At 42.6% G+C, this 26,245-nt stretch overlaps 1 protein-coding gene across 1 annotated transcript; it reads left to right on the forward strand.

The window, feature by feature from the left end:
• Positions 1-25,494, forward strand: LOC104618509 (serine/threonine-protein kinase BRSK2-like; the record flags this gene model as incomplete). Its single annotated transcript, XM_010284129.1, has 5 exons — positions 1-141; positions 10,392-10,508; positions 21,411-21,444; positions 22,343-22,411; positions 25,348-25,494. Coding segments are annotated over 5 exons (508 nt in total), but the record flags the coding sequence as incomplete, so codon positions are not given.
• Between the last annotated feature and the right edge of the window lie 751 nt (positions 25,495-26,245).

Here is a 26,245-nt window from a genome sequence, read left to right on the forward strand (position 1 = left end):
GTATTTGGTGCTAGAACATGTGTCAGGTGGGGAGCTCTTCGACTATCTTGTAAAAAAGGGAAGATTGACACCAAAAGAAGCCAGGAAGTTCTTCCGACAAATCATCTCTGCTTTAGACTTCTGCCATAGTCATTCAATATGGTGAGTACAGCCATCTCCAATGGGAGTTACCTGTTACATAAAAGCACAGAATAAAGGGTTCTTCTTTGTGGATACTTTTACTTACTCTTAGGTAACTGATGTTGTAAAGTTCTAAAAGCATTGTGTAGAGTGCTGATGTATTTTTTAATTCTTGGCCATCTGTGAGATAGTGCACCAGTCTCAGATAGACTTTTCATGGAGAAGATTGTCCATCATTTCTCACTGGAGGGGAACTAATTCACAGGGAATGCTTTAACCAGGAAAACCAAAACCACCAAGGAAAAGCAGTTTAATTTCCATCATTCTTGGGGCACTTGCTAATAACTGAGAATTACATACACTATAACAAAATGAATCCCTGAAGAAACTTGGGACAATTACAAATACAGCAAAGTCATTTTATGGCTTCCTTCAGTTTTTGGAAACCTGCTGCCTTTTGGCAACCTTCACTGAGTCCCTTCTGCGCATTTGAGTCACTGTTACCTTTAATTTCCTTTCCAGTAGGGGAGAATTTCCTTGATCTGTCTGCTATTGATACTCACTAACTCCATGATTTAACCATCAAGTGTGGTTTAACCTGTGCTTTCAGGTGATGTTTTAAATTAGACCAGTCTCTCCTTCATCTTCAGCAAGTTTATGTAATTGAAATTATACTGAAATAAAGTTGTTATAATCGGTCTGAGCACAGGGTTTCTGTATAGCTGCTGTCCCATAACTGCCTCCTCATTTCTCAGAAATGCATCTCCTCAGATTTAGGTTGGCTGGGGAGACCATTTACATTATGTCTGTGTGGCTGCTTCTCCATAGCCACAGACAGGGGTAGATGCTCCCCTCAGACACGGGGTAGATGCTCCCCTCCAGGAGGCCGGGGGCCACTGATGGATACTGCAGAAGACAGATTTGCATAATCACTGTGTGGTTACTTCTCAGTAGCCATACAGTGATTTTCTGTACCCCCAGTTTTGGTGTTGAGAACAGACGTCCACAGCATAAATGGCCACAGCAAAAATGGATGCCTAAATATTTAACCTGCTCTTTTAGCTCCCTCCCTCTACAGCTCTGACTCATTTCAACAGGAAATATTAATCTGAAAGAGAGCATACTTCTAATAAATGGAAAGGGAAGTAAGAGCCTTTCTTGAGGATATATTAAGAAGAGTATACTGTTAGCAGAAGAAGCAGTTCAAAGGTGGTGGTTCTGGGTGAGAAGGTCCTGAGGACAATGCCTACCTGGCACAATAGTCAGAGATATTCCCAGAGGAGCCCAGAGCAGGTTGTGTGTCCTAACTAGAGGATCTAAATTTTCTCTGTTGGCAGAGAGGTCTAACAAGTTTTATTCTGCGAATTCCACATTTTTTCCTCCCTGCTAATCAACTGGGTTGAGTGATCATGACCTTCTTATAATCAGCATAATCCTTGGTAGGTTGTACAGCTGTTATTTTTTATGTACACTGGGCAGTGTAACCACTGGTGGATTGCATACGTATACGTTTCTGTTCCCTACTTGGCTTAACACTAAGAGACCCAATACAAGAAGACTCAAAAATATTTAAGTACAACTGAAGAGAAATTATTTACTCTTCCAAATGCATATTTCAGAGAAATACAAATCTCCATTGGGATAGAAGTTTCTCTGAAAGCATGCATATACATACTAGTCCTTTGGGCTTGTGATGGATACCCCTTGATATGTCAAACTTTAATAAACTGAGTGAGGATCATGGTGAGGCTGTCAGACAGACAAGCGCCCCTGCAGGTTTAACGATATGTGGAATTTCCAAGGCAGAGTGCACATCTCTCTTGAGGAATCCATTTTCCTCTGTTAAATATACTGGATCGTGGGCAGTAGTCATGTTTAGAAGTAAATCCCCTGTCTCCTTGCCAACTCCCACTCGACTAGCATCTGGTGCTGAATAAGTTAGCAGTAAATCATAAGCTCTCCCTCCCTCCAGGTCACTCTGAGGCTTGTGTGGTCTGTGTTACATTAGATTCTGTGTTGTATTCTGCACAGTTATCATTAAACCCTTTTTGAAAATCACAGCATGCATAAATATATGTAAGTGCGTGTATGTAAGTATAAAAGTTAATGTGCTTTCCTAAGCAATGAAGCCTGACCTTGTCCTGTCGTGGGGCAATGAAATGACAAATCATCTCATCAGCCAGGTTATCCAGTTATGACCATGTTGAAAAATGAAGGCTTCTGCTTTAGTTAATGACTAAATGTGGGTGCCTCTAACCTACTGGCAGAATAGATTGATAGCCTGGTGTCCCCAGCCCTGTATCATGGTCCCATCTTCTTTCTGTACCTCCCAAAACACTGTGAAACGTCCATGGCTTACTTTCACAGCAGTATGTAACCACATTCAGCTTTCATGGCTCAAAATGTATTGATGCACCAGGATTCCCGGATCAAAGAATCAGAAAGGATTCCCCAGTCCTCCCGTCAGTAAAAGGCTTCTGCTGCTACTGTGTGGAGAGATTGCCTGTATCTGAGAGGTGTTTTCAAAAAAGCAGCTCAGACAAGGAAGCAGAATAGGCTTGGAGCTTAAGTCTGTTTGTGTGTTGTTTTAAAAAAGTATAAGCTTTCTGTTCTTATTTTACTTAAAGGAAACAGTGGGGGAAGATTTGATGTACCTCACTCCGAGGTGCAGTCACTTACAGGATTTTCTGGTACAGGATGGCCATGGGGGAAAGCTTATAGGTAACCCACTGTAGGGTCCTCTAAGGGCTTTTCTGTGTACATAGCACCATGCCATGCTACGGAACCAGAAGCAACCATGAGATGCGAACAGACAGCACTGCGCAGAGGGATTACGTGGGATCCTGCAAACAGCATATCTGTGTTACCTTGCTGCTTTGCCTGAGCTGGCAAGCAGAGCGGTGATGCAGCTCAGTGATGCAGCATTATTACTTCTGCTTCCAGCTCTTCCTCTCTGCTAGCTCCGAGGGCTCTGCACCGTGCTGCAGTGTCTGGAGCAGACGCGCTCAGCGGTGGTGCAAGAAATGGCAGAGGAACCTGAGTTTCTTTGGACATCAGTGTAAGACCATCCTAGCTTAGGAAGTTTTCTTTGGACATAACTGATTTTTTTTTTTCCTAAGCTGCCACTCACCTAATGCTGGGTGTCTGCTCTCCTAAATTCAGGGCTTTCAAGATATGTCAGTTGGGTGCCCCAAATCAATAGTCCTTTTCGAATATCCTGCCCCCATACTGTGGGAGAACTCTCAGCTAATTCAGCGCTGGCTATATTTTCTGTCGGAAACAGTGTAGGAGCACGTATCGAGCTAGGTCACAAATCCTTGCTTTCCTCTGGAAGAGTCTCTTTTATCTCGCGCGAGGGAATGCTGCAGCACTAAGGGAGGGTGGGAGCCGGGCGAGGAGAGCTGGCGCGCGCCTCATTGGCTGGGTGTGACATCACCAGCAAGATCTGGGATTGGTGGCGTGCGTATTTTGTGTGTGTTGGGTTTTTGCTTTGGTCAAGCTCATATTTGGTGTCTGTATCTCACAAGCTGACAAATAAAAATATGATTACAGAAAATGCCCCGTGGCAAACCTTATTATGGCTTCAGAGATAACAGATAATGCCAATTACTGCACAGGGCAGTGATGACATTGAGAGGAAATCCCCTGCGGTAATGAGCAGCAAGATGGGTATTTCATTTTATTTTTATTTTGGTTGGGTTTCATTTTGTGTTTTTTTCCCAAGCATGCACAAGAGGGGGTTAAGGCAGGTTCTTTATGAATATTGATAAATGACAATTATTAGGGCCCTTTCTCCTTTCATTGCCTGGGGCTGTGCCTGCTTGAGTACGCACAAGGCTCTTGTTGAAGTGTGTCTGTGTGTGCATGCGTAGGCATGAGGGTGTGTGACTTAGAGGGCTGAAGCAATGAATAAGAGCTTTGTTTGACTTCGCCTTGTGTTCTTCCCATCAGGGGGGGAAAAGGCTCCTTATAAAATAACGCTTCAAGATTTCACAGCAGTAGTGGCAAAATCTCTGGTATATTCCTGCAGGCAGGAGCTGCAGAGCACTGTCGGTAAAGGAAGCATACTTTTAGGGAGAAATCTGGGGTGTCTTCAAGAAACACAGAAAGCTGAAGAATGCCAGATGCCACGTTCTGTCAGATAGTGCCACCTTCCTAGTGACTCCTGCTCTGCTTTGCTTCATTTATAAGGAGTGTGCTATAGTGTTCCGCAGGGATGGTCTATCGAACACTTAAGACTGCAGCAGCTGGACAGTTTGAAATCATGACTCAAGGCCTCCAAATGTGAAAATGGTCTAGAAATTGTGGAATTTAATAAGATTGGTCTCTGGATGTGTTTTTTTCTGGCCCTTGAGTCTTTAGGATTTCAAGTTTTCTTTCAGACCATCAGAAGTGAGGAAGGTACCTTTTTCCACTGTTGAGAGCTGAGATTCACCAATCATTGCCTGAATCCAGGAGCTTCAGATCTGTGATTGAGACTCACTCTAAAACAGTGAAGAATTTTCAAATTTCCCTGGTACAGGGAACTGGAGAAAAGCCGTTAAGTACAGCAGCTCCAATGCCAAAGGCAAAGCTAAAGTCAGAAGACACGTATTGTTGTAAGTTTACTTCTTTATACAAGCCACTGGAAACTCAAAAATGGCATAGTCTTATTGTAAGCATCACCAGGTAACATTCTCTGGCAAGTACAGCAGTGGTGATCAGACCTGACAGTCTGTTCTGGCTTTGAAATGTATGAATATATGTTTTGATGCAAGGTTGGTGGGGAAGAGCAGTATATCTTAATAGATCAATGGAAGTAATTGTTAAAAAGCAAGCAAGGCTTTATGCATACAAACCCTTTCCCAGGTCTCCTGATATGTTTATAGAAGTTGTCCTTTTACGTAGCTATAACTATATTTACTTGTTCTGCAGAATTCTGTGAAAACTTACTAAAATTGAGCATAGCAACCATGGCTCTAAACAAAGATTCTTCTGTAGGTACATACAAGTTACACATCCATATCTGATTTGCAGAAGCAAGAGAAAATAAGATGAACGGCTTTTTCTGCTCAAGAAAATTAAAAATATTGTTTCTCATACTATTACTTATTACTGTTAAATTATTTGCATCACATCAGGCACTTTTAAGAGGCATACTGCAGAACAATTATTCTGTGGTCTGGCCCTTCTGGGAATTTGGGGTCAGTAAGAAAAGCATTTGCAAAGTAGCCAACAATTTGATTAGTACAAATGACCTGCAACTACTCCAATTAGGAGGTTTCTTGGGTTAGAAATCTGTGACCTACTATGAGTTGTCATAGAAACTGATACGAACGTTTCAGCTCAAAAATCACTTTAAAATAATGGGTTAGTTCATAATCTTTTGCCATAGCTCCTTTGAATCTAAGATCTGGAGTCTGTCTATACACCAAAAATTTTCTGCCAACCCTCAGTTGACAGGGAGAGAGTGTTTTACTTCTCTTTTTTTATGTATGCTGCAATTGCCTGCAGTACAGATCCGGGGATATTCCCAGAGCAGGAGAACGGCCTAGAAAGGCAATGGAGGGAGCTAGAGGAGCTGTCTGAATAGCATCACAGGGAGCGACCAGAAAGCAAGCATGGCTAGTGTGTAAGTGGGAAGCTGGGACATGTTAACGCATATGTGTGCCTTTCATTTTCTGTGCACCACCTCCAAGAACTGTGCCTGTTTCCATGGGACAATTTTTTCAGACCTCTCTCTGTATCTGTCTTGTGCTGCAAGGGAATTGTAGAGCCTTTGTTGTAATCTGTAAAAGATGTATGTTGCGAAGAGTCTGACTGTGTGATTCCCCTGTCATGGCTTGTTTAATGGCTCCCTTTCACTCACACGCTCTCCCTTCAAAAGCCTGCCGTATGCAGGCGGCTGGAGCTAACTTTTTGCTCCATTGTCTTGGTTGAGGAGCTCTGGGCGATCTGTGGGCACCCTGGGATCAGGGTTACGCTGACTTCTTCTGCAGTGCTGCATTTCTCTCTCATATTCTTTCTCAGCATATGCAGGGCTCAATAGGAGAGTTTGCCGTGTTTGTCAGTAAAGGAGCTGCTTCCTTCTCTTCTGATTTTCCAGCCATGTGATAAAGCCCCTACAGCTTTAGAGCCTTTAGAACAACAAAAGGGTAACGAGTCCTCTGTTCACCTGCAGAGAGAGGAGTTGATGCGGTCATATAAGACATGGAGAGCCAGAGAGATCAGCTGGAATGTGACCAAATTAAATGCATTTACTCTGCAATGTTCCATTAATGCCAAGTAATTACCACATACAGTGGGATTTTTGTTTTGTTTTGTTTCATTTTGGCACAAGTGAATTATTTCCAAATATGAATGCATGAGGCTGTCCGGGCTGCTGGGCTCTTAGGTAAGTTATAACAAGCCTTCCCTATTCCCATATGCTCCTCTCCCTTCCTTCTGGCATTTGAAAAGCTGGCAATACAAAGACGGGAAATGCAAATGCAGAGAGGAAGTCTCATTGCCAGTGGCAGTGATGCTGGTTCTGCCACTCTGGTGCAAACTCCTGGCCTGATTTCTACCCCTAGGGTGCTGCCTCGGCAAATTCAAAGTGGTCCAAAGATGGAGAGCAGAGAAATGTTCCAGCTGAAGAAAATTTTCATTGGGGCCTAAAATTCTCATGTGGTTGAATGTGCAAGCACTGTCTGATCCCGCTTGGTACCCTGATCTCTGAGAAGAGTGCTGCCACAATACAAAAAATATACTCAGGCTGCCATGAAATTCCTATGTTAATCATCCATACTGGGCACTAGGGACTGTGTTGAAATAGGGATGGAGAAGGGTCAGAGAGATGCAAAACTGCCCTATGGCAGTTCTTTTATTTTAGGGCCCAGTCAGCAATAAATGTAACGATTCTCAACAGAGTCCACACTCTCCTCTCCGCTCAGTGAGCTATATAGAAGAGCTGATAATTTGGTTTTACTTTGGTGAGTGTCTGGAGGGAAAAAAAAAAACCCAAAAAGCTTTAATGTCTGTTGCCACTCCAGATTTCCTTTCACACATACTCTCCCAGTCCTGCAAATCCCCAGGGCCCAGCTTCAGGCTTTCAAAATGCTCTCTGGGAGGTATGTCAGGACCTCTGCCTAAGTACCGCCATCAGCCCATGTAGGGTGATCATTCATGGAAAACCATTGCACAGCACAGTGCGGTGAAGCTTACTCCACATTTGGAATGTGGGATGGTGGCACCCCTTTTTTCCTCTCTCTCTCTTGCAGTGGCTCCCCCAAAAATACCCTCAATGCATTTGCCACTTCATAGAAACCTCATTTTCCCACTTGATCCTCCCTAAAAACCCAAGACTAAAACTGTGTTGTGGATTCCAACTGATGGTAAGACAGGGTGAAATGCGGAGGAAGAGATTCCTTTCCACCAATGAATACTGTCGTCCTTTTCAAAGGGGTCATCCCTTCCCTTTCACCACCTCTCACTGGTCTGGGAGTGGGGCTAGTTCAAGGTTCACATACATTCTGCTCCAGCCTGGGGCTGTGGCAGGTCTGCTAAGGCTGGTAGCTTTGAGGCATGGAAAGGGAGCATTTTTGCATTTACTTTAGCTGCACCATTTTCCTGAAATAAGATGAGATGTTTTGTAGTGAGCATACATCCAGGCTGGAGAAATGCTTGTGGATATCCTGTGCTTAGGTCATGCTGTGCCTTGATCATTCCTTCAAGTTCTCATCTCTCTAAAAAACCCACACAATTTTAGGATAAGCAAAGAATTTCCATTTTTAGGTGCAAAGGGCACATGTCGGCAGTGTGCCTGCTATAGACTGAACATGTATATATGATACCAGCCAGTGCACAAACAGTGGAACAGGCATGGGCAGCAACACCCTCAGCTTATACACCATGCATCTGTTCATCAATCAGCCAGGAGCAGTCGCCAAGACTGAAAAACAACTGTTGCCACCAAAAAAACACGCACAATAGAAGGACACAAACTCAACTTGAGCTGTGGGGAGGTTTCTTGTTTCATAGCATCAAACAAGCACCGCTCGCTTTACAGGGAGCTGTTACTTGCCACTGAGCCCTAGTCCTCAGGAGAACTTCAGTGCATCTCCCCAGTTGGATGAGATCCTCCCAGCACCCTTTTAATGAAACCAGTTGTAAGATGAAAACTGTCCAGGATGTCTGCTGGAGGAAAGATTGAATCACACACTACTGTCTCATTAGTGTCCAGCTTTCCTAGCTTGCCTTAGGACTGTGGGCTCTCCACTCCATTTCACTGCTGGGGCTAGAGCATGTTCAGATTTGGCAGATGTTGACAGTCTTGCCTTTGTCCGGGGCTGCTATCCTTGACATTAGCATGCAGGTGTTCTTTTTGTGGCCGTTAACTGGTCATTCACTGCCTCTGCAATGTTTCCTTGTCACTCATCTCCTGCTTTTTTGTCAAGTAGGTATGACTATCTTGGTTATTATATGGCTAATAAATCTTCAGTTACCTCAAAACTTTGATTTCTATAAGATTTGATAAAGCACCTTTTGCTTTGTCAGATGAAAGTATCCACAAATCTGAATCATGCTGCTCCATTATCTACTGGATTGTTTGCCCATGGTTAACAAGGCCGCTTTAACACACAGGGTTCATCATGTTTACACCAGGTTGGAGACCAAATTTTATGCTTTTTAAAAAATGAGGGGGAAGGGATCATAGGACTCAGTGGTAAGGTAAATGACCAGTACCTGCTTTGAATGTGTGCTGCTTTGCTGAAAGTCTCATTTAGAAATATCTGTTACACTCCCCGGGTGTCCTATTACAGCGTGCTCCGGTTTTGCACGGATTGCAATAGAATTGACCTGCATTATTTACAAGTTGTCTCTAACTGATCATTCCAGACTTCTCTGCAGATCAGAGGAGATCATTTCCAAGACATTGTCATGCCTCTCATGTTTCTCTGAGAGGGTAGAGACTGTCCTTTCTTTACAGTGATACAGAGGTAGAATTACACTTGCGTGCATGAGGAGTGCTAGAGGAATGTCTTAAAAAATGAAGAGGGAATGGCATGAAGATAAGGCTGCCTTCCATTATGGGTGTCACTGGACTAGACTATCCTAATGCTTGTTCTTTTGCTGAGTTCAGTTTCTGGTCATGGTAACAGGTTTTAGGGAACCATGGTTGCAAATGACTGTTGTTTGCCTGACACTCACACATGTTGTCAGCTGGCTGTTTCCCACAGGTCTGTGTGCTGACTGGTCACAAAAGCTGGCTGTTCTGCCTGCAAGGTTTGAGTGCTTGTATTTGGACCTTTTATTAGCAAGACATCAAAGACTCATTTTGCCTATTCATAAGCAAAAACAAGAAAAGACCACCTTCTTTAGTCTGCCTAAAGTGCTTCTTTCATCTCCGTGACTCTTCAAGAGTTGCAAGTAAAAACGAAAAAAAAGCAAAGTCATCACAAATTTTGTGCAAGATTTTTGGTTTTGGATATAAAATCAAGTAAATGTAATAGTTGTACAAAAGCACTTCGAGTACTAAAAGCAGACATGAGTGCACAGTGGTGGTTGGCTGTGGGTAATGGAGATTAATAAATTAGTCAATATATCATACCTTTGATTTAAAGCAGGAGTTGCCATCCTGAAGATCATGGCTGCCTGGCTCTTCCTATGTTGCCAAATAATAAGAGAATCGAGCTCTGATGGAAAGGAGGGAATCCTCTCTCTTCCTGTCCACTGCTGGCAGCCTCAGTTACAAGCAGTGCTGGGTTGAGGGATTTCTCCATCAGAGCTAATTACTCAAATTTATTTCAAAGCCATACGCCTTTGTAAACAACTCCTAATAGGGGCTTTTTGCAGTAGCATTTACACCAAGGATGTTTTTTTCTCTAGATATCACTCATTTTGTTTCCTGTTGTTGGCAGAATATATTGATGGTGCTGCCTCCTACCTTAAGGAGCTGGCATATGATGGAATATATCAGCCCTACATCCAAGCTGAAATTCTCCTCCTACCTATTTCCCTCAGTCTCTCTCCCTCAGATCATGTTGGTATCACTGGAAGTTGAAGGTGTTCGTTTCCTATCAGGGCCCTGCATGATCAAGCATTGCATTCATCAGGAGTGGGCATCTGGGATACGGTCTAGAGTATTGCAAAGATTGGATCTTGGCTATGTCTGTTCTCCTACCTGGGACAGGAAAAAAACTGAAATAAATTGAAGTGTAATACGTTGGATGCTATGCTGGATAAAGAACAAGTTTTGGAGTGGGAGAGCTGTCATGGATAATTTAACTCAAATTCTGATCCTCTCTTTACAGCCACAGGGACTTAAAACCAGAAAACTTACTGCTGGATGAAAAGAACAACATCCGGATAGCAGACTTTGGGATGGCATCGCTGCAGGTTGGGGACAGCTTGTTAGAAACCAGTTGTGGGTGAGTGTCTCAGAACATACTGCAAAAATCAATGGTAGATGCCTGACATAAAAGTTGTCTATAGTAAGAGTTTCAATAAAGACCTGGAGACTTACACTGTGCGTTGTTGTTTCCCAGAAAGATAATAAATTGATATGATGCAGTAGCGTATAAGATGGCTGAAAGGTTTTTTAAGTGAAAAGCAGGCCTCTGTAGGTGTCACATATGGATATAAGAATCAAGGCTTTCAGGTTTGGATTCGTCCGCATACGCTGGTGTGTGTTTGCTTTCATTGGGTGTACAATTTTGGGGACTTGAAAGCAGTAGTGTTGGCTGTTTCAACAAAAGGCTTTAAAAATATTGTGGGCCTGAAAAAAAACAAATGTAAGGGATCTGAAATGGAATTTCCATGTCCTGATTAGGCTGCCTGCTTGCAGCTCTTCCTACTCATGCTCCACGCTGCTTCGTTTCAGCTCACGTGCAGGATTGACAGGGAGGCAGCAGGGTCCTTTGCAATTACAAGCAGGGCGTGAATGCAGATACAAAGGAGACTGCTTGGAGGAATATTGCAGGGGAATCTAAAAACATTTCCATGGCAATTCAGTTGCCAGCAGGAGCTTTATAGGAATTTCCAAGGCAGCCAGCAATAAGCCCAACAACTGAGCAAGGCCCAGGTGCCTGGCTGGGGACAGGACGTGCTCTCCAGGGGCAGTGCCCTCTCATCACCCTCGCCTCTAGGGGCACCAGTGGACCGTGCCCCTCCACCCACCGCCCCCCATAGCTATGGCTTGGCGCCATGTTGACTGTGCAGGGGCCTGCCGCAGTGAGCTGTGGCAAGGGCCGCAGCTGCATCGAGCTGCTGCAGCCTGGCACCGCTACGCCAGCTTTTAGCTGTGTCTGAATTTGTTATAACAGCAAGCTCAGCAACTGGAGTTGCAGACAGTACCAGCAGATTTCTACCTCCCCCTACAGACCTACTCTTCCTGGCCTTTGGTAGTGTGAATCTGATGACCCCATCCCAGCCCTGTCCTCAGACAGCTACAGTCCATGTTTTTTCAGTCTGTGCTCTGAACCAAGGCGATTCAGGGTAGATGTGGAGCCATCGTGGTTCCCTGTACAGCCCAGACATTGCCTCTCAGTCCTGAGCTGTATGGCTCTGCTTTCCAAGTCATGAATAATGGATAGCAGAATTATTTGAAGTTCATGATGTGGTCGAATCCTGGTTAATGAGTACACTGTGACCCACCCATTCCTTCCTGTCCGTGTCAAGTCAAGATTTGACCTCTTAACAGCAGAGATGAAAAGCAAGAAGCTATGAGTCTGCACATCTATTGCTTGTAGCTGCTTTCAAATCTCTGCTTTAGATCAGGAAATGAAGTCCTCCCTGCAGTTACCACAAAGCCTGTATACTCTTTAGATAAAATTTTCCCTCTTCCGTCCATGAGAAAACAAGAGGAAGTATAAAAACCAACCCAGTCTCGCATTGCCCTGTACCATTTTTCAAACTCCTCAGGAACCTCTCGGTAGGGTTCCTTTTCTTGTTAGCACCAGGATCTGTAATCCAGGTCTAGAGTCTCAAAGGGAGACTTCTGTTCCATGAGCTGTGCTGGAATTCAAACCTCCGTGCTTCAAGCAGAGCCAGTCCCCACATTGCGGCCTTAAAACGCGCTGATGAAGAAATCAATGGAACGGAAGCGACGTGCCTGTAATAAACAGAACACAGCAGCTATGCTATGATCTCCTGCCTTGCAGATGCATTTTAAGTGTGGTGCCAATCACTAGGCCTCCATGTGAGCTATTACACCACTTCATTAATTCTCCTGGCATGGAGCCCAGCATGGCTGATACTGATGTCTTGTGATCTCTCTGGTTTGGGAGGTGAAGGGAGGAAGGAAGGAAGGAAGGAGTATATAACAATATGCCACACTGTTCACAAAGAAAGGCAATCCAGTTATAACTCCCTTTCCCTTGGAGCACACACAGTAACCAACCTCAGAGCTTTTCAAGGCAACAGTTTTACCTACCCTTGTAGCTGGTGCTTTCAGCCAGCATGAAAAGGAACAAAACAGAGTGAATCATGGCTGAGTACTGAGCTTTAATGAGATGCTCCTCCATGCACCCAGAAGTTAATTTCCAGAATGGTTTTATCTGTGCTGTGAGCACTGATAATGAGATGAAACTATAACATTTCCATTGACAGTCACGCAAGGAGTCTCCAGGTATTTCTGTCAGTCAGAGTGGGAGGATCAGATGGGCTTGAGCTGTGTGATGCAGCTAACTTTGTCAGTACAGCAGAGCGGTTAGAGTGCAGTCAAAAATTCTTTGCTGTCACAAGCGAGCTGCTAAGTTTAGTCCAAAGTTTGGGTATGCTTTAGGTCACCACAGAGCCGTGACTGGCCTCATGAAGATAATCACGCAGCCTGAAGTATGCTGTATTGCATACCTCAGAGTCAGTGTTTTCTGGGATCTGCACAGTTTTCTGTAGCACTGATGGCTACCTGGAGAAAACAACAGAAGTTCAATGCAGTTGTGTTTGTGTAGGAGAGGGAGGTAAGGATGGACTTGCTGTTTCATGGACATAATTTGTCACAGACTGCACATGGGGCCTTCATTGTAATGAATCCCCATTACTAGAAATGTATATTGCACAAATCCTGCATATACACAGCAGAGAGGAATAAACAATGGTTTTAAATGTGTCTTTAGGTGCTTGAGGGGAAGAGGAGCTGTGTGTAGGGTCTGCAGAAACATTTCTGCTTACTGCAGAAATTGCACAGCAAGGCAATCTCATGGAGGGATGGTCCTTGAAATGCCAAAGTAACACAGTGAGTCTCTGCATTCCTCCGGGAGCAGGGGAGGTCTGTGAGCAAACAGCAGGCCAGGAGGGAAGTGGAAGATGTGGTAGGATGCTGCTTCTATCATTTTAGATCTGACTCTTCCTCTTCTTTACCTCTCTCCAGGCAATGGCATGCAGAGACACTCCCCTGTCTCTTTTCACAGCGATTCTTCCCAGCATGCTGCCTCGCAGTGTTTCAGAATGGTAGATATTGTCCAATCCATCCTGAATTGTCACTAGACAAGAAGAGTGAGGGCCTTCTGGTTAAACCTCAGGACTGAGACCCAGGTGATCCGAGCTTGATTTCTGTCTCTGCTGAAGGCATTCAGGGTGGTCTTGGACAAGATGCATTACCTTTCTGTGCTTCAGTTCTCCATCCTAACAAGTCATTGCAGTGCCCAAGTTGCTCTGAACATAAATTGCAGTCATTTCTACAGGAGTCTTGGAAAAATAGAAAGGATTTGGACATTCCCTGGACCTTGTTCCCTTTTCTTGAACTAAGAGGGCGTATGGCTAAAATGGAGGATTGAAAGAGGGTAGTGTTGAGTTACAATTCATGGGAGTTTGTAAAGATCCTTCCTAATTCCCCATTGCTCCTTACATAAACCTGGCAAAGTAAATTTTTGCCACCTCTTCACCTCTCCGTTTCACTCATCACAGCTTTGAAACACTAAGTCCTACTGGATGGAGATCGCTACAAGCTGCCAGGTGACCGAGAGCCCACAGCAGTGCTAGTGTCTGTGCTGCTTGCCTGCAAATCTGTCTATCCTGCCAAGAGCTGACATGTAAATTAGCTCAGTCCAACACCAGACCTGATCTCTGCAGAGGCAATCAGTATGGAGACTGACGCCATTGCTAACAGCCCCACGATTAACTGCCTGTATGCAACAGTTCCCCCATATTGGTGTCTCCACAGGGAACCTCTGGCCTGATCCAGAAAGCTGTGTGCATGTGGGAAGAGCGATGGCTGATCATGATTTTATTGAGAGTGAGAAGAAAGCCTTGTGCCTGTTGGTGCCATAATGAAGGAAAACAGCAACTTCCAACCCCAGCACAGTCAAATCCTCTGCTCTCAGGTCTCCCTAGCAATTGCTAGCAACACTTTGCAGGCTCACAGATTGCTTGGTTCTATCAGAAAAAAAAGCGCACATATTCTCACCAGGACTGATTACTGGCTTTTTTTGAGCTCAGGGTATTCTTAACAACCAATGCACTGTGCGTTTGTTAGACATGCTACCAGAGATCATCTAGGTCCTAATTCCCTTACGTCTGTATTTAGTGTGTCAGCACACCTGTGATGAGCAGATAATTCAAAATATTCAGTTGCCACACACCTCAGTGTCCAAGCACCATTTCTGATTTCAATGACAAGACATGATGCTGCACATATTCTTTCTCCTTTATAATAAATGTGTGCATGGTGTCTAAAACATATGCAAGTGTCCTACATCCAGTCATTGTTAGGGTTGCAAATTTAGGCTCTTAAAATTGGAAATGCCAGAATTAGTACTTTTTACCCCATCTCATCAAGAGCTTCCATTCCCAGCACTCCGCTCCCATCTCCTTCCCTGATTTGCACTATAGTCTTGCCAACTTCTCCCAGTCATTTCTGCTCCATACTTGGCCACAAATCCCATATCCTTTTCTCTTTTCCACTAGGTTCCAGCTCTAGTTTCCCCTACCTACTTGTCCCAGTCAGCTGCTGTCAGTCCTAGATGTGTTTCCTGTTGGTTTTGCCCTCGCTTTGTTTTACAGTTTTGTACCTTGTGATAATCCCAGCCACAGCAGCTCATAGTATCAGTTTCAGGTGGAAATACTGTTCCGTGAAGTGTTACCAGTGCAGGTAGAATTTTGATCCCGAGGCTTTAGAGAGTTTCTGCTAGTAAACACAAACAGCAATTTTGTAGTGGCAGTTTGAATAAATTTTTCTAGAGAATGCAAACATCTATTCGGGTTTTCCCTTTGCAGCTGAGGATACTAGAAATTCTCCTTTTTTATGCGAAAAAAAATTTACTTTAGATTAGACTTAGATAGTGGAAATGTTTTGGCCTATACACACCAACATGCATGCACACGCAAGCATGAAACCAGTCTGAGGCAGATGAAAAGCAAGGAAAATTGTTGTAAAGTTGTTAAATCAGTGATGAATCATAAGCAACTTAAAATGAGGATTACAAAGGGGAATACCAGGCAACCTTATTAGTAACTATTAATACCAGCCTCACCTATAATACATCCCAAGGTTTGTTAAAAGAGCATTAAGTCTGCGAAATCAAGCACTGAGAATTTAAGATGTGCTATTCTTCAGATTGCCAGTATAGCATTAACTTAGCCCATGCACATTGGGATATAGCCTTTAATCACAAGCTTGTACAGGCTTTTTCCGACAAATCTTTGCCTCATTTGGTGTTTGGCTGGTATGTTTTTTTGAATAAACAGCTATTTAATGTTTGATTTTTACTCATCATTCATTTTATGGATCCATTCATCATTTCTGCTCACTGCATTCAGGCCTTGCTATGAATGCTAGCTAGGATTTTCACCGTAGTATCTTAGGTTTACAAATATTAATTATACTGTTTTCATATTACATTTGCCACATTGATCTGGTTATCTCCATTTATATGAGGACACGTGATTCTGCAAAATGAAACTCAAAATTATCAACCAGTTTTGAGTGTGCCGTTGGATACTCCGGGGCCTAATATCTCACAACACTTAGTGCTTGATAACAGTCCTTTAGCTGGAGAGCAGAGTGCCTGCCGACTGCAGCTGCTGCTCCATGTTCTTATAAATACTGTAAATCAAACTTTGGATGTGTCGCACTGTGATTTTGAAAAATGGGGAACCTGCAACTCATAATTACCTGTGAATGTCTCAGTTTAAGGCACGTGTTCATTTTCTTTCACAGACGGATTATGTGGCAGGGGCAGAGAGAGGGTCTGGTTCTCCCAGTATGTCAATCAGCTGCCTCTATCGCAAGCTTGTCCTTCACGACACTAAACTTCCCTCACATTGCTACAGACGTTCCAACTTCAGCCACAAGTAAAACAGAGGCGTTGGGGACAGCCCCACATCCACTGCCCCACCCTCACTTACCTGCGGAGTACAAGTACAACCTCTTCAAGCTTTATTTTTGCAGTTCCTAACTTTTGAATACTTAACTTTGCAATATTCACGCCCTTTTAATACAGGGGTAAGTTTCATTTTTAAAATTAAGATCTCTTAAAGGTTCCAAGTCTCAATAATTCGAACTGATACATTAATTAATGAACTGATTTGCAGATTCCCCAAAAATGTAACTGTGCTTGAGGAGTAGACAGCTGTAAGATGTCTGAGGGCTAGATGCTGCATTTTCTCCTGTAAAGCTGAGTTGAATAAATGACTGAGTTCAAGCTTTAATGGCAAAATAGCACTCAGCCTTAACTACAGCTACTACCTTAATTACAGCCCTACCTACAGCTACTGCCTTCACTGCACCCTTAACTACTTACTGCTACTGGAACCGTTTCTTCAGTCTCTCCCTGTCTTACTTTCCTGTGTGATCTGTGGCTGTCGCTTTCTCCACTCCGGATGCTCTAACATATATGTCCTTCTCCTGAAGAATTCCCTTTATCTATTTTGCTACTCCGGTGTTCCCCTTCATCTCCTTCAACCCTGTGCTACCCAGCACGGTGGGAAAGCACAGGCAGCCTTTTGTGCTAGTAGGTAGCTTCTGTATCTGAAAGCCAGCTTGGAGATGGTGATTAACAGGGGGGGAAGAAGGGACTCTAGCATCCGAGCAACAGCAAAAAGGAGCTAGACGTGGGAGGAATTCAGTGCACCTGTAACAACCTTCTGTATCGAGGAAACTTCTTGCATAAGAAAAACAGAGAGAAGGAGACTTCTTGTTCCTCCCTCTCTGCAGAAACTCTGCCTCCAGCTGTGAGGCCTGAAGAATGGCACTCAAAGCTTTTCTTCTTCCCCAAATAGTACCATCTTAAGGCATGGGACCAAAGGACCCTGGCATGGATACTCATCTTTGATGGGACCTGGGAACTCATCAGGCAGTGTAATACATTAATTTGTCACACTGTGGAGTAGGTTTCGCACAGCTTTTCCTGTGCTTCTTTATCAACCAGCTGCTTCTCTGGAAGAGCAATTACTGTGTATTCCCAGGTAAACCATACATGCATGGGCAGTTGATTTGTGTGTGCACAGTGCAGGTCTCTCTTACCTACGTAATGAGACCTGTGGGTCACAGGCACATTACATCTGCATTGAACGTATGGCCCTGGTTGTCTCATATCTACAGTAGCCACGCTGCATCTTGATGTGCGTGGATCAAGAACTACTTTTCTAGTTTCTCAGATGAAATTCAGGATAGATACATCAAGGATGTATACATTTCTTTCTGAATGCCTGGCTTACCTGTCCAGGGCTGTCCTGGATTTCACCATTGCACTCTGGCTTATTTCCTTTGTTTGAAATCCCACATAAATGCTTTGCTAAGGTCCCCCAGGATCCTTAAGATTACTGTGACCTAGAGTCATAGCTGTGAATGACCATTCAGAGAGCCCTTCCTGCCTCAGGCAGACTAGCCTGGGAAGATCCACATCACCCTTGAAATAAACACTGCCAACATCGGTGCTTTTTTTGCAGCAGTATCCGCAGGCAGCAACTGCTTCTTGATCTTGCTCAGTGATATACTTACTTGTTATCAAGGGCAGATTGTGGCTTTTGCTGCACATAGATGTAGCTGAACGATGAGGAGATGGCCTAAGGGAAGAGGCAGAGAATGTTGCTCTTGACACACGTATATTGAATAATTAGTGATAAGAGCCAAAGAAATATTCATGACTCTGTAGAAAGATAAATTGATTTTTGATTAAATTTGAGTTTTCTCTTTAAAGCAGTTGAAGTTGCTCTGTGATTGGCAGCATGGAAATGAGTTTTCTATGGATTCTGGCTGGCCAGAGGATCCCTTTTAGAGCTGTTAGCCAAGATAATGCTGCAGATATCTAGTGAGTGTGTGCTGGCAAGTATTCAGAATGGCTATGCCAGAAACCCATGCTCTCTGGGCAGTTGCAGTGCAGCTGTTCAATGATTGAATCAATCCAACTTGTTCAAAGGATTTATTATAGCATTTTCTCCACCCATTCTCCTAGATTTTAGCAGAATTTCACTGGTGCCTTGTAAGACATGTAGCAAATTCCACTGCACCCCAGCTGACCTCAGGAAGGTTAAATGCTTTAAGTGCATTTGCTAGTGGGGCACATAAATAGGTACATACCTATCTTGGGTTTTTCACAATGCTTAGATTCTTCTTTTCAAAGATGTTAGCACAGGAGATTGTCAAGGTGGTTTTGCATTGCTCAACGTCCACAATTAAGAGTTCTGAAAACTTTGTTGGAGTCATCATATGCAAATAAAAACTCAGAAGCACTCTGCAAATTGAGGTACTGACTCTTCCAGTGCACCCCAGATGGCATGGCCACCCAAAAAGTATTGTGCTGAAGCATGATGCTGAACTGAACAGGATACTGTGCAGGATTTGAGAGGTCTGGCTCAGCCACAGACACCACCTGTAGTAGCCATTTAATGTACTGTGTGTCTTTGTGACTCATCTTCTGTAGGAAAGGCAATGGTAGCATCATACCTGACAGAAACTAAAATACATGTAAGACTGAGAAACGCAGAGACACTAAATGACAGGAGCTCAACGGTTACCTAGTGTCTTCACTCCTTTGTTACCCCTGATGTATTTTCCAATAAACCTAAGGTGACTCGGTTATATAGAACATGTTAGAACTGGTTTTTCTGTTCTGAGGTAACTAAACTGAGTGAATGTCCATGATCTGATGTAATTCTTATACTTTTTTTGCTACCATGTTTTTTTCCAAATTGTACTTGCATTACTACCTTCTGTACAGCTCCCATACTGCCTTCTCCCACTGCTCTGTCTAAGCTACCTAGCACTGGTGACAGCTGGCTATGGTTACCCAGTCCTGAGTTGCAGTTCCAATTCTGGTGCTGCTCCTTAATTCTGATTTGTGTGTACCTTAAGGATGGCCTGTACACTATACACCATTCTTACGATATCAAGAAAAGACAACACCACTAGTCAAGCATTCTCACAAGAGTAATTTAACTTGTCTTCTAAAAGCTTGTAAAATTATGCATTATTTCAGTGACATGACTGTTCAGTGGTTAAGGCTTTGAGGTACTAAAAAGAACAGGTGTAGAGTAGCTGTTGGATTGCTATAAAGAAGCAAATTCACAGGCAAGGTACGTTGGAGGGTTGGGAACACATACACAACATTAAGCAATTTGGTGTCTCACTCTGGCTTCGCTTTCTCTCCAGCAGTGTCCAACAATACACTGCCAGTCCCACACATCAGCCCCCGCTTAGTTAAGAAGCAACAATTTTATTAACATTACTGACTGCTTTAGTTTTATTTCATTATTGTTGCGATCACGCTCTTTGTTCCTGTTGAAGCTTTTGCTCTAAAATGTTAAAGCCTTGTACAAATCCCAGTGATTCCAGTCATACAAACTTGTGAAGTATGAAAGCTGTGGTGGCATTGCTCTTGTTTTAGTCGAGAGTAGAGTAGACTCATGGTGAGGTTCTGGTTACCTTTTTCAAACTCTGGCTAGCTGCAGCTTTTAAAAACATTAAGTAACCTTGTCCATGTCCATATGGCTGCCAGTGTCAGAGCTGCCAAGAGAGCCCAGCTATACTGTCCTACCCACTAGGTGCAAGTCCATTCTTCTTGGTCTCCCAAGGGCCAACTCTGGCCAGCTGTCTGAGGGAGGGCTCTGTTTTTCATTGTCTGTTTGACTCTCAAATCGAGGTTTATAAAATCCAGTCTAAATTAAGACACTTAGGATCACTGCTGAGCAGATTAGACCTGGTTAGAATACCTAACCACTTAAATGGCAGGTAGAGGGGTATTAAATATTGTACTGAATTTCTGAATTCCACCTTTCCTACAGTTTGTGAGGGATCAACTGCATTCCTCTCTTCTCACTTAAGCTTTGCTGTCAAGGTAGCTGCAGTCCCAAGTGTACCCTGAGTTTATTATCATGGTCTGCCAAAAGCTGTGATACCAAATCAGGGCATTGCATGCCCACGGGATGATATTTTGCCTAAGATAAGTGTAGTGTGTATGGAAATTCAATTAGTGGGCTGTCTCACTGGGCGTTAGTGTAGCATCCTAGCACAAAGCTAACCTCACTGTGCTTCTGTTTTGCTCATTACTTTGTGAGACAGGTATTGCCCAGCCATGATTACATTTGTCACAAGAAACAAATGCACAAATGAAGACAGGCTTAGGGATTGCTGGGAAGTGTCAGTATAAACAATAGCATGATTTGCACACAGGTCTCAGACAGTTTGCATCCCTTTTTACTTGTCAATTTACTTTAATGAAGGCTATAAAATAAATAGTTGTGGCTATAATCTTTAGGAATTAAAATGATTACCTGGCAAGTTGAAGTAATTAACTATTCTCAGCCAGGAATCAAACCAGAGATATATGGGTAGAAGGATGCAAAAAGAATATATTAACTCAGTAGGTAATAGTACTATTCTCCATCCTTTTTATTTTTATTTTTTTAAGAAAAAAAAATTGCATTTTGAAATCATGTATTGGCAGCTTTTGTGACCGCTGGAGTAACTGAGAGCAATCTTAGCAGGAGAGATGCAAGACATGGTTTAGGTATGCATGTGTTTGGTCTGAAAATACTGTTCCGTCTTTTTTCTTATAAAAGGCTGTGCAGCATGCGCCTTCCTTCTAGTTAGACACAAGGCCAAGTTAAAGGGTGGGAGTAGAAGGCTGGAATACTGTATAGGCACAGAATATGCCTTCCTCACTTTTAAGAAATTCATAGTAGGGCCATAGAATTTTTAATTATACTAGTTCTTGACGATTTTCTGAGTTTCTTAGAAACGTATTCTCCTTGAGGTAAGGAAAAAAGTGCTAGTTTTGCACACTTGCATTCTGTATAAGCAAACTAATCGTGATTCTGCTAAACAAAATGGAAATGCGGGTAATCCATAAATACCAGGCTGTTACATGCTCATTTGACTGTATTTTGTGTTTCAGATCACCACATTATGCTTGCCCTGAAGTCATCCGGGTAAGTTGGTTAACATGAGCGTGTATAAATATATTTTTAAAGTGTCACTCATTGCAAGTACACAGATAGTCCCTCTGTACAGAAAATCTGACCAAGGCAGACAGCATTGGAAAGGACACAAGGAACGTAACTACAGCTTAATTTGTTTGGCTCAGCCTTGAATCAAGCCACATCAACCATATGGGGGAAATGATCGTGTGTTATTCTCACAGTACGCTTTGTGCCATGTGATCAGACAGAAATACAGTGGCCTCGTTTAGCTTGATCTTTCCACCCAGGGGATACAGTCCCCTATGCTTTCCTGTCTCTGATGTAGCTGTCATTTCAATAGAAGAACGGGGGTTGGCTATCAGTGATGTTGGTTTCCATTAAATTATATGAGCTATCCTTTCCCTCTACTATCCCTTTGTCCTCTGAAAATAAATCCAAAATTTCCGTGACCAAGATTTGCCTCCTTTAAAGCATATCTTTAACGTAAAGCCAAGCAGGAAGAATACAGAAGAGACTGTCCAGACAATACTATGATTTCTAAAATAATGTGGCTGGTGACAAGCTCCCTGAAGAACCAGGGAATTAAAAAACACCTTCTTGACAGCCTTAATGTACCTCTGATGCTGTTTAAGTGCCAGCTCTAATTGTTTGAGTTGTCCACCATTCCTGTCCTGCTCCCCAGCTCTGAGCTTGTTCTCACAGATCCCAGATAAGACTGTAAACTGATGTTCATAAAAATTCAATTAATGGGCTCTGTCATGGCCTCCTAGTTGGGCAGACCACCTTGGGAAGCAGGTGGCTGAGTTGAAATGTGGGGTTTCCCATTCTCCCCTCTCTTATTCTTCAGGGTTAATTAATTCGTTTACTAGTGAGCAGTCTTTTGAACCTCTGTGTCATTGCTGCGCAGGGAGAAAAATATGATGGAAGGAAAGCAGACGTCTGGAGCTGCGGAGTCATTTTATTTGCATTGCTAGTGGTGAGTCATCTTCCTTGCGCTATACTTTAAAAAGAAAAGAAAAATCAAAAAATGCTGCTGTATTTAATGGCGATCCTATTGACATCATGTACAGATGGGGTTTTTTAGTTCCCCTATTTTTGTATCTCTCAGTTGCATCCTTTCCTCTTATTTCTACATCAGTCCCAAAGGAAAAGCATGAGGAATATTTCACCGCTTCTTTGAAATGCTGCTACCCTGCACAGGAGAGCATAGACAAACATCAAAAACTTGTCTCCATAAACGCTCTTTGTTGTCTTGTGATATTGCAGCACATTTTCTGACTGGAAAGGATGTGCAGGGTTACAACTCCAGCATACAGAGAGTGTCAAAGAAGTTGTCCTTCACAGGATCAAAATATGGCTGGGTTTGGGAAGTGTTTGTTTTTTTCTGCTGTATGTATATATGCATTCCAGTAGGTATATGCGTACATTAACTGCAGTGTTTTATCAAAAGAAGATTTGAGTGCAACAATTTTGATTCATGCAAGTATTGAGCTACATTTTAATTTGGTACAGTTGGGAATATAAAACTGAGCCAGTAGTACGAAGTTTAAATTCGTTTCCATCTGGCTCAGTAATACTTTCTTTAGTATTCACAATGTGGTATCTTGCAACTTATCCTTCTTTCGATCAAAGTTTCAATTCTCTGTGGAATTTATTCTGATTTGCAGTGGTAATGTAATACTTCTAAACATACAACAATTGGACGGCCAGCTGAAGGCAGATAGGCTCAGCATTTGTTATCAATTTCCGTGATAAAATGTATGAAAATACAGTTTATATTCATATAAGCATATATGATGTACAGATTGAATACTGTATATAAGAATAGATTTTATGTGCGTATTAAGTTTTTTGTATCTATAATAGTTCAGATTATCATCTACAATTACAAAAATAACAACCCTGAAGTCAAATTTTTATGTTCTTGTACATTTATTAGTAAACCTAATTACTTCACTTAAATGGTTTAACAAAAGCACTTGTACAGTGTACATTAAGAGTTAGATTCTGCACATTATTTTTGTTTAAAATACTTGAAAAATTTAGGGGATTTTTGTTTCAAAAAATGCTGATAATTTTTTCAATGGCCCAAATTGAAATACATTGGCGTAATCTCAGTATGATGCTTTAATTCACCTTACCCAGTCTTACTCTTTTTTTCTTTTTAGTCATTCCAATTCACTAACATTTTTGAAGTTTTGGATTTTTTATCTTGATGTTGCAAGGGAAGAATTTTAACTGTCTGGCTAGATAGCACCAGGTCATCTATTGCTCCTGAGCAGCTATTTTCATGGCTGATAAAATAGAACTGTATAATGAGCTCTTAATAGAACTTCTTGAATTTGTAAGAACAGGAGAGAGAATGTGTCAAGGTGGTTAGGATTTGTAGGAGTGGGCTTTTCATTTTCAGGGAGGTTCTCTGTCAAGATTTGGTGTCTCTCTGTTGCTGCATCTTCATCTGTTCTTACATATATACATGAGCCTGCAAAACGATTGAAATAAGGCTATTATTGACAGAGAGTGCAGAGCTCTCCAGTTAATTATGTCAGGACAAACCCTACAAAAAGTCTCAAGCTATGATAGCAGGTGGTAGTAATAAAAGAGCTGTAGTTGTTACCTTCAGGAAATGCCACAAAGCAGCCTTGCTGACTTCATCATGGCTTAAATTATGTTAGCCAAAGTACTGAACTATCAGAATTGATTTTCCTTTAAGTCTGGAACAGTTAGGAAAAAAGTAGGTAACTCAGGAGATTGGTTACAGAAGACAGGGAGACTCTCTCTTCGAGGCCACTTGAATGAACAAACAACAGTAAATAGTGCCCAGTAGCGGCTGCCATCGGGTGGGCTTTCTGAGACTTCTGTAAATGGAGCTGTTGGTCTCCATAAACCATAGACTCAGGACTGCTTATACAGATGCACTACTCACTGTAGTAAGAGCAGTGCCAGAATTGACAACTTAAAGGTTCATTATCACAGCAGCTGACAGCTTGCAGCTTCCCACAAACCATCCTGGAAATCAAGGAAGCTCGGCACCTACTAGAATTAGGCAGTGAAAGGAGGAAGTGAGAATGTCTAGGAAGGTGCAGACTTGCTATAAAAGGGTATAAACTTCAGTTGGTGGAGTTACCCTAAAGATTTCAACTTCTTTTTTCCCTTTTTGTCCCTGCAGCAAAGATAGGTCTTTTGCTGCTTTTTGTGGCAAGCTGATGATCTATTCAAAATGCAATTTCAGCTAAAAAGAACTCAAACCGTTCATGTAAGTGAGCTGCAGTAGGGAGGCGATAGGAACTGATGACCTGACCACAGCATGGCAACTGGATGGAGTATATTAAACAGGTAGAACGTCTGCTGCTTCCAAAGGCTAATGTTGGTTAGGGTTTCTTTCAGCTGTGTCATTTCACTGCTCCATCAGAAACAGGATGTTCTTTACTGAAAGTCTCTCAAAAGCTGTTCACCTCCTTTTCAATGTCTGCAATAAATGTGTCTCAAGAAGATTAAAAATAAGGAGACGATAAACATTGCTGCTGTGAAAGTATGCCCAGGAGGAATACCAGCAGATCAAAAGCTTGAGCTGAATTTAAGTGAATCCATGCATCTTTGGTGAATTTGCCTGGAAAGGCAATTTCATATTTTGCATTATGTTTTATACTGGTAGTCATTTTCTAATTAAAAGCCTAATAAAAAACCTATGTCCTCAGTTTTGTTTCCTATGTTGGAGAAAATACAGCAGCACTAAGAAATTATTTATTTTCAATGGATAAAAAGGTTTTTTCACTTGTTATAATAATTCATTATCAGCTGACTTCCTCTTTTCCATTCTCTCACTATGTTTATCCTGGCTTTTCTCCTTTTGCCCTCTCCAATTCCCTTTTACTCGTCTCTCCCATCCACCACTCTGTCACATCCCTGCAGGGTGCCCTGCCTTTCGATGACGACAACTTGCGGCAACTGTTGGAGAAGGTGAAACGTGGAGTGTTCCACATGCCACATTTTATCCCTCCGGACTGTCAGAACCTTTTGCGGGGGATGATTGAAGTGGATGCCTCGAAACGTCTCACGGTAAGAAGGCATTTTCTGCGAGTCAAGTAGGCAAGGCTTCATTTGTCACCTTGTTGCAGTTACAATTGAATAACTAAGGTAACTTGCTGATTTACTGGCCCTCCTGTGTGTTCCCTCCTGAGTGGAGGTGGTGGAAGAAGTTAGTTACCTTCTCTTCCGAATCATGAGGGTAGATTACCGTTGTGTCTCTCCTCTAGCATCATAATTCTCTTTCATATGTAACAGTGGGCATTTAGAAGAAATCCCTCATAACATCATCACAGTACTGCTGACCCACTAGCACATTTTGGAGTCCACCTGAGTTGTCTGGGTCTCCTGGCTGATACAGCAGTTTCTTGGGGATGCGATATAGCTGTTTGAAGGTCAAAACTGTTAAGGACTGTTAATTTGAAGCTTTGCTATTAAACAGAATATGCTTTTCTTACATTTCTGACAAAAGTGGTGGCTTCTCACTTTGTGCCACGCAACCTGCATTGTATTCCATCCTGCATATGCTCTGCATTATCCTCTAGCAGCCTTCAGAGCAAGTGTCATCTTCTAGTCTGCTCTTTTATCTCATGCCCTGTGGTCCTGAGCACAATTAGGCCCACAGTGTTGATCTTCTGCCATTCAGCACTGAGTCTTTGCATCTAGGATATATCCCATCACTACTACAGAGACCCTGCAAGGGTGAACAGTGTGTAGTGATTGTATCCTTCATTAACACAGTGTTAATGTTTTTGGGAATTAAAAAAAAATTAGCAATTAAAAT

This window comes from Phaethon lepturus, unplaced genomic scaffold, assembly GCF_000687285.1.
Source record: "Phaethon lepturus isolate BGI_N335 unplaced genomic scaffold, ASM68728v1 scaffold20183, whole genome shotgun sequence".
Classification (NCBI taxonomy): Eukaryota; Metazoa; Chordata; class Aves; order Phaethontiformes; family Phaethontidae; genus Phaethon; species Phaethon lepturus.